At 34.9% G+C, this 9,280-nt stretch overlaps 1 protein-coding gene across 2 annotated transcripts; it reads right to left on the minus strand.

Annotated features, from left to right (window-relative positions):
- Positions 1-218: 218 nt before the first annotated feature.
- Positions 219-8,821, minus strand: LOC130429493 (5-hydroxytryptamine receptor 3A). Of its 2 annotated transcripts, none has more exons than XM_056758084.1 (9): positions 8,508-8,821; positions 5,203-5,375; positions 5,061-5,105; positions 4,784-4,890; positions 3,643-3,812; positions 3,395-3,555; positions 2,341-2,551; positions 930-1,115; positions 219-680 (listed from the first exon to the last, which is right to left on the minus strand). In XM_056758084.1, exons 2-9 carry the CDS (start codon positions 5,305-5,307, stop codon positions 367-369), a joined length of 1,299 nt encoding a protein of 432 aa, XP_056614062.1. In that variant the 5' UTR covers positions 5,308-5,375; positions 8,508-8,821; the 3' UTR covers positions 219-366. The 2 variants fall into 2 exon arrangements, with proteins under 2 accessions (XP_056614062.1, XP_056614063.1); XM_056758085.1 differs by lacking the exon at positions 8,508-8,821 and adding an exon at positions 5,739-5,999.
- Positions 8,822-9,280: the final 459 nt, after the last annotated feature.

Genomic DNA, 9,280 nt, shown 5'->3' on the forward strand with positions numbered 1-9,280 from the left:
AAGAACATTCACGCATGAACTGTTACGGCTCTTTATAAAGTTTATCGCTTTTATTTTCTCATATGTTGTTCCACCAAAAGAAACAATAGTTTCAGGGTTCAGCATAATAAGCAGTTACAAAAAAAGAAATAGATTGATCTACAGATCATATTTATCATGTATTATAACATATATTTATTTATACCATATATTGAACAGGAACACAAGAACAAGTAACATTTTTTTTAACATTAAGTTTTTGATGATATTATTGAAAGATTTTTTACATACTGTACCACCCTATAATAAAACAACTATAACAAAAGGTGTTTTGATCATACATACAATACAAGAAAACAAAAAAGTTTATAAAGGATAAGAAGTAAACTAAGGGTTTTTGTCTAGACGGGATGAGTGTATCCACAGAACCAATATTGTTATTGAGCTCACAGTGACGAAAATAAAATACACTATGAAGAGCAGACGATCAATGATCTGACCGAACATGATCCATTCATCTGTCCTGTTTTCATTACTGAAGTGTTCTTCAACCTGACGGCGGATAGCCAGCAGATCTTTCCTCAGCTTCTGCATCTCTTCTAGACACCGTTCCTGGAAACTCACTGGGGATGAACAAACTGAATCTTTCTTTGAGTATTCAGTCATGCTGTTACTGTAGACAAGAATCTTAGGTGTGTTTCCTTTTGGCAAAAAACAAAAAGCAATAATTATGTCAATGTAAATTGCCACTCATAGCCAATTATATACCTGCAATTTCCTTGTTTTTCATTTGTGTTAACTCTCAGAATGATGCAACCCTAGGTCTAGGACACACCCCAGTTTGGAAAACAGCTTTTAAGCTGTTAGAGCATCAACATAATCGGGTCCAAAACAAAAGCTGTGGAAACATGCCAAAGGAAACAATATGTTGACTTTAAAAGCACTCTTACCTTCTGAGTTTTGATCGCAAGACATCTGCTCCATACACACAAGTCGAGCAAGATACTTAAGCACCAGAATTCTGATCCACTTTGGTAATGGTGGAAAATGGTTGGAACCGCACAGGATATTAGTGATGAGAACCGTTTCAAGGAGACTTGTCACCATCAAGGCAAAGCAGAGAGAGAAGAACAAATCTAGATCGAGAGAAGCAGATTGGTGTACGGGTTACTTTACACTCTTAAAAATCGTGCTACCACAGGTTCTTTGATGCCATAGAAGAACCTTTTGGTTCCATAAAGAACCTTTAACATCTGAAGAACATTTCTGCTTCAAAAAAGGTTAATTTGTGGTGTTTATAAGGTTTATAAAAATTCTAATGGAATCGATGTGAAGAACCTTTTAAGCATCTTCTTAAAAGTAGTACAATGTAAAAAAAAGTTATATTCAAGCAAATGGGGTGCCAGAAAAATTCTGTGAAATAACATTCAGTTTATTAATGTATTCATTTAACATTTTAAGCAATTTTTTATTATCATTATTTTTAATTCTGTAAAATTAATTTTACGGTGTACAATATTTTTTATAGTTTAACATGTGCCCTGAAGAACAGATCGACAAGAATTGAGTAGAGCATAGTTTACACTGCTCAGTAGATGCTATTGCGGTCTAGCTTTCAGGCTTTAAGGCACAAAATATGTCAGGAATCGATAACAAAGGCGTAACTTGTGTGAAGGAGCATGGAACAATGAGAGTTTTAGTCCTTGCCTCCACTGCCGATAAATCAATTTGATAAGATCAAATCATGTTCATGCATGATGTAATCAAAAAACATTTTATAACCATTGCATTACAACGTTAGCCAACAGAGACTTGATAGAAACAACAACAGTGTCATGTATGAGTTTTGCCATTGAGCTGAGTTTGACTGCATGCAGCGCTGCATGGATCGATTGACGTATGTCAGCAATATCGCAAGAACAATGTCGTACACTAATCGGTCAGTGCAGCTCTTCATGTAAATTAACGCAACTATGATTTATATGGCAGTGAAAGTGGAAACCGAGAATAAAGTGGACAGGACATACAAATAGGATCTAAGCGAATTAACAACATAAAATATGTCAAATAGTTACGAATTCTAGTGAAACTTTGATGGTAACGTCAATATCACACCTGTTAAAGCTCTCCAGGAAAAGCAAAATATATCCGAAAAACCAAACTGATTTCTGTGTCGCTCATTTAGTCGAAATAACCTTTGATCTTATATTGGTGTCGTTACAGTAGCAGCACATGCTAGCTAGGACGGTGTTAAACAACACATTTTTTAAGTCTTGTTACTGAAATAGCCTGCAGTAAACACGAGCTGTCTTGATCTTTTCATCAGGTTAAAGAGGGAATACAGAGAGTTTGAAAACTAACTTATGAGAGGTAAGGTGTTTCCTGTGACAGGCAGGAGGTCATTCATTAACAGCAGGAATACGGTGTAACCCAAGATGAGAGTCATTTTGAAGGACGATCGATCCACATGCTGAGGAGGCAGTAAGAAGCTGAACAGATCCACAGAAAGCAGAAAGCAGCTGGGAATCAAGAGGTTCACCACATACAGTGCAGCTCGACGTCTCAACACAATCTATAGTGCACAACAGTGAATAACAATATGAAGTCTCCTTTCAAAAAGACACATTTAACCAACAAGCTATGTTGTAAATCATCTACACAAACTATATATTATATATATTGTATATATTGTACATAACCATGTAATTTGTGTTATGGGTTTGAATACCAGGGAAAACACATACCTGTCCTGGTAGAAAGATAATTGTGAATGCAATGTATGTTACTTTGGTGTCTGACAAATGTATTAATCTCAATATATGTCTTAAATCACAATTTAACATGAATCGATATTTACTGAAAAAGCTTTGAACATAAGATGATTTATAAATGAAGGTAAGTTGCGGTAAGTTATCTATTTTTGTGTTTTGTTGAAAATCAGTGTGTACATGCATAAGGTACCTCAACAACACAAACTTATAGTGAATCAACAGTTATGCAGAGATAATACTATGATGTATTGTGTGCTTGCGCTGTAGTTCCAAAACGCAAAATGAACGAGCACAGGATAGTAAACACAAGGGCGTTATATAGGGAGAAAAACAAAGGATAATTACCAAGGGACAGGTGTGGGGAATGAAACACTAATGGGAAGATAAAAGAGGAAACGAGAGGGCCAAAGACGGGACTGGAGAGAACGCATATACAATAATATGTTTCTCTGCACACAAAACACGTGGGACTGTCATGACCCTGCTATAAGACCAGAAAATCATGACAAGGTGAGGCAGGATTATGACATCACTTCCCTCTATTCGTTGTAAAAGAACTTCGACATCTTTGTTACAGAAAATCGTGCCAAATTTACATATAAAATTGACCGGCCTAATTTAAATTTTTTAAAAATGCCACAAACATGAACTATAAGTGCATCCCATCCTCCTTCTTCATAAGTGTGTTCGGGTTTTTCTCCCAGCATGTCAATTAGCTCCCACTCTCCTTGGGTCGCCATGAGTTCCAAAGACTCCTTGAATACTAGCTTCACGGATTTATAGAATGACAACCGAACATCCTGAACTACAGAGAAAGAGACCATCAGGTACAAAATCATCACATGGATTATAGCAAACACTACAATTCACAGTGGAGTGTCACATTACTCACCATTGTGTTTGTAAGAGTTGAACGTGTACGAGCAGTTCTGAATATCGAAAGGAAAGATGTAGATGTCCAGTTTACAGGAGCTGATCACATGAAATGGCTTGCCGTCCCTCACCTCACCATTGGACATAACGTACACGTACTGTGTTTCTGGTGCTCTGTTTTCATCCATGCTGTAAAGTAACGGTTAAAGTTACACAGGTGCTTAAAGTCAGTATGAAACAGAAGTAGCGATTGTTTTTTCTTTAGTATCGTGACTTATACCCAAGTGAAACGACTTTAGAAATGAGATTTTTTTTTATTTCATCCACCTACAACTGAATGGATTGTTAAAAGGAAAAAGATTTGAACGTGCAATCTGTCAGACATTGCAGCCCCGCCCTCTCACCATTCCTCATGACCAGAAGTAAGAAGAGGACATTTTGAAAGGAGGTTAGCGTTTTTAATTAAGATTCCAAGTGCAATCGCATAAAAATAAATAACGATGTGCACAAATTGATCATTTCTAATAAATACTTCATCACTGTGTAAAACTATTAGAATGATCATTTTGAATTTCATGCCGACTTTAAAAAGAACACTTCACCGAAAAAATCATATTGTCATAATTACATACCATCAAATTCTTCCAAAGCTGTGTAAATTTCTTAGTTCTGATGAACACAGAGAAAGATTTTGAGAAGAATGCTTGTAACCAAACAGTTCTTTGATAACATTTTTGAATTGTTTTAACAAATTTTTTATTTTTATAAATTCTTTGTACTGTTGAACAAATAATTATACATTTTGAAGAATGATGGAAAGCAAACATTCCTGGGGCACTTTTGACTATATTGTAATTTTTTCCTAATAGTAGTCAATGGTGGCCAAGAACTGTTGGATTACAAGTATTCTTCAAAAACATATTTACACATTTATACAGATTTGGAACAACTTAAAGGTGAGTAAAACATTTTTTTAGGGTAAACTATCCTGCTTGTCTGATTGAATGCGTTTTCCTCAAAAGTTCTGGCATATTTTAATGACAATGTACAATATTTGGACAAATATGAAAAACTAAAAAACTGTAACATGTTAACAAATAGTCTTTAAATACTTTGACCCAATCAGAGTTAGTTTTAACCTTTTATGCTTTGCAACTTACAATTCATTGATGACAATGTCTGGAATCCATACTGTCTCTCGTGGAAGTGAGATTTTATTTGCTCCGCATTCAGCCGGATCCCAACTTAAACCTTCAATCTGCCAAGTCTACAAAAAAACTTAATTCTATCATGCCTGGTGCCCAAATACTTAAATGTTAATCTTTTTCTTTAAAAGGGTTAAAAAAAAATCTGTCTATATCTAATGTCTTAGATACAATTGAATAAAATGTGACATAGTCTCACAAAGTCATTGCCGAAAGTTTATGTCATACTCACCAGCCTCACCCACAGATATGTTTCCAACACCTGAAATTTTTCATTCTGAAATGGGAATAATAAAATATTCTCCAATAATGAATGCTTTAATGTAAAGTTTTGAATTAAACGTTTAAGTTTCAAAGCAACACATATTTCTTACCACTCCTAAAATCCCATAGAGAGTCATGTCTACAGTGACATTGGTAGGAGTTTGTAGGTTGATAACCGGTCTTGCTTCCCTGTAGCTCATGACTTCTGCTTTCATCGCTTGAAGGAGAGATTTTGTTGTTGGCTGAGAACAGTTTAATGCCTCCACGGATCTTAGTAACACAGCTGAAAGCACAAATCAGGAATTACAAGATGTAGTTTGGCATTCACCAGTGAACACAAATACACTCTTAAAAACAAAAGGTGCTACAAAAGGTTCTTTACAGCGATGCCATAGAAGGACCTTTTTTGTTTCCCCATAGTACCATTCTGTCAAAGGTTCTTATGCTCAATTTCTTGCTTACTTTTTATAATCCTAAGAGCCCATTTCTATCACAAAGAACCTTTTGTGAAAAAGAAGGATTCGTCGGATGCAAGTCAAACATTGTTCTTCAACGGCATCGTGTAGAACTCGAGTCTAAAGACTTTAAGGGTCTAAAATCATAGTATTTTGAATGATATTGTGTTTATTTTAACAAGAAATCTTACAATTCAGAAAGAAGTTAGTGATGAGGCAGATGAGAGTGGTTGTCCATGGTTTAGACTGTAGTCTCCAGTTTAGCTATTATTGAAGTATAACAGGAGCAAAACACTATCACATGTAAATACAGCTATATTGAACCATAAATATCAAATGTAAAGTGCTCCCTGTAATGTCAAATATAAAAAGTGAAGCATAAATTCAGATATTCTTACCCAGGATCTTGGAAGACAGATAAAAGCCATTAGTCTCTTACTGAACAGGATTAGTTTAACAGGTTTTAGGAATATTTGTCTCATTTATGAAGTGGAGTTTTGGAAATACTAAATACTAACATTTTATAGATCTTACTTACACCCATAGTCATTTGTATAATCAAATGATGAGGTTATCACCTGATGGGGAGATGCTTTTATCATACACTTTCATGTATAAATATTACTATGTAGAAAAGAAATGCAAACAAGCATTTCATCAGTTATGGAAAGTGTACAAGCCACTGTATCTTTTTTTAATGGAATACTGGCTGGCAAATGGTGTGACCGATTGGTCATTCAAATGTGGCTAAGAAACCTACAGTACACTGGCACAAGACCAAATGTTTTAATGCTAGTAAAAGTTGAAATAAAAGTACCATACAAATTATTTTTCTCCTACTTAATGTTTCTGTTATTTAAGTTCTAATTATAAGATTGAATAATACTAAATAGATGCTAAAATAAACACGTTGCGTAGCTGACTGAGACCCTTGGAATTGCAGTGAATGAAAGGTTCATTCTTGATAATTCCTAAACTAAACTAATCTAAACTATAGAGGGGTTATTCTGTCTGCATTGAACAAATAAATCAATGAAGAATTTATTGAATGAATCATGAATCATGAATCATTCCAGACACTCTGACCATGTAGAAGATGTTTTCATATTGATGATTTGAGCACAGGTGAATAAATCTTCATAGAAATAGAAACCTCAAACATTTTCCTATTCAGGTAGTGACCACAGAGGTTTGACGGATCCCAAGCAAACTCTGGGCTGTTGAGAGATGGGCTCCAGCACTTACAAACATGTAAATAACTGGCCTCTGTAAACCTGAACATTTGAATGAACTCATACAACCACATCATTGCCTCTGCTCTCACTGCTTCACACATTTATTTTTTAGCAAAAACAAGACTTTTTATAATTTTCCCTTTTATAAGCAAGAAAATGTGCCAAAAATGTGTTAATATCATGGTTTTCGACATAAACATGGTACTCTTTAAAGTACATATAGTGATTAAGTGATAGACCATCAGTGGTCTTTTTAGAATTAATTTAAGACGCCAGGCCTTTAAACAAGATCACGTTATATACACTGAAGGTGAATAGTTTTAGAGCTGGAATATGCTGCAAAATCAGATTGTGGAGCACGTCTGACCTGAAATCAGATGAAAACCTCCATTGAATCATCCCTCATTGTAGTCTTGTTTAATGTATTTGTGTTGTTTAATGTTATTGTCTTGTTTTGTGTATTGATCTCTTTTTCTCTCTATTTTGCAGATTTGTGGCAAATTTTGCATATTAATGTTGTCGTCTTGTTCAAAGTTGTTGCCCTGTTTTGTGTTTTGAAAATGTAATTGTGTCTTTTTCTCTATATTTTGCAGATTTTCAACAAATTTTGCATTATAATTTTGTTGTTTTGTTTATTGTTGTTGCATTGTTTTGCGTTTTGATAATGTGTCTGTCACTTTCTCTCTATTTTGGAGATTTGTGGCGCATTTTGCATATTAATGTTGTCGTCTTATTAAATGTTGTTATGTTGTTTAATGTTGTTGTCTTTTTTATGTTTTGAAAATGTATCTCCCTTTCATGCATGTTTTCAGATTTTTGTTTGTTTCAGGCAGTGGTGGTGGTGAGTTACTTTTTTGTACCTTTCTCACGTTTCATGTTAATGTTGTATTGTATGTTTTCTAAAGTTATGGTCTTGGTTTAGACAGGGTTTATACTTAAAGACTGTTATGTTAAGTCATTGAAGTTAAACTTTTACAAACTTGCCTTTGAAATAAACATTACTTTTGCATTTGCATTTTGAGACAAAAAACACAGGCACTCATCAACTTTAAGATTTATCAGTACAAGTTGTTTTCAGTTAAAGCTGCAGTATGTAACCTTGGTATTGGACCACAAGAGGGCGCATTTCCAACAATAACAAAGGCGAAGCTTGATGACGCTATGAAGCAGGGGACGATGGGAGATGTCGTTTTAAATGCGTTTTCGCCATAGCGATGTATCTAAATTGGATAAACGAATCATGATCACGGATGAGGTCATTTATTAGTTTTTGTATTACCTGTATATCTGATCGTATTATTTTATGTCATCATAATTAATGAACTGCAAGGAACGTGAAATGTTATGCTATATTATCCCGTTACAACTTACAGCTATTTGTTAAATGATTTGTTGGGTTAATGTTGTGCAGTGTTACGTGTTTATGGTTAATGCCGTGTTGTTTAACGTGCTCAAACCAATCGTTCTAAAATTAAATTTGAACGAACATTTGCAAGTAATGACTAAATATATTATGTTAACAACACGTATCCGATTGTATTTAATTGTACTGCCATAATCTCGTTCACCACACGTGATAAAAAGCCTTACCTTAGTACAAAGAGCAATATAACTTTGTTTATAAGTGCTATTATTGACAGTTGCATTTGTTGCAGGGAAACACAGATACATCCTCACTGGAATTTGTACTTGTACAATAACAAAATAAATAATTGATTTGCTTACCTGTCTATCAATACACTCGCGAGAGCAGAGTCTCTGTCAAGTCCAAGATTGTCGCGCAGCTCTCTCCATCTTGAAAACGCCTGGCCGATATTTATCCTGGTTTTATTCCTCCGTTTGTCACACAGTCTGCGTGTATCAAAATATTGACGCCTCTGTTTTACGGGGACTTCAATACTCGCCAAAGAATAATCGTGATCCATAACAACCACTTCCGCATTTGACCATGTGATATTCTGGTCTACACCGGAAGAAAGTATAGAGCGGACATTGCGTCACTGAGAGGCGACATTTTTTTCCGGGACGGCCGGTTATTTAAAATCGGAATTTCTCTGAAATAAAAAATCTTTAGAGACTTTTGAAATATTGTAAGTACACAACTGGAGGAAATATATCACACTGTGCAAGTTATTTTCTGAAATTTTAATACAAAATTATTACATACTGGAGCTTTAACACCGTGGCTAAATTAACAATAAATAAGTCGTCATCAACGTCAGATTCTGATTATCAGCATAACAGTGATGAATTTATGAACTACTTCACGAGTAAAATCCAAGATATAAGAGAAAAAATTATAACAATGCAACCTGTAGTGAAATCCGCTGAACAAACTAACTACAGCACCCCTAAGGAGAAATTGCAATTATTTTCTACAGTAGATCACGATTAAAAGCAGTGCAGCAAGTCTCATCTAATGAGATACATGAAGCTGGTCCTTATTTTTCAAGAGTTTTTCCAAATTGGGCTGCCTCATGAAACCCAGCAGTTTCATC

This window comes from Triplophysa dalaica, chromosome 10 (genome assembly GCF_015846415.1).
Source record: "Triplophysa dalaica isolate WHDGS20190420 chromosome 10, ASM1584641v1, whole genome shotgun sequence".
Lineage (NCBI taxonomy): Eukaryota > Metazoa > Chordata > Actinopteri > Cypriniformes > Nemacheilidae > Triplophysa > Triplophysa dalaica.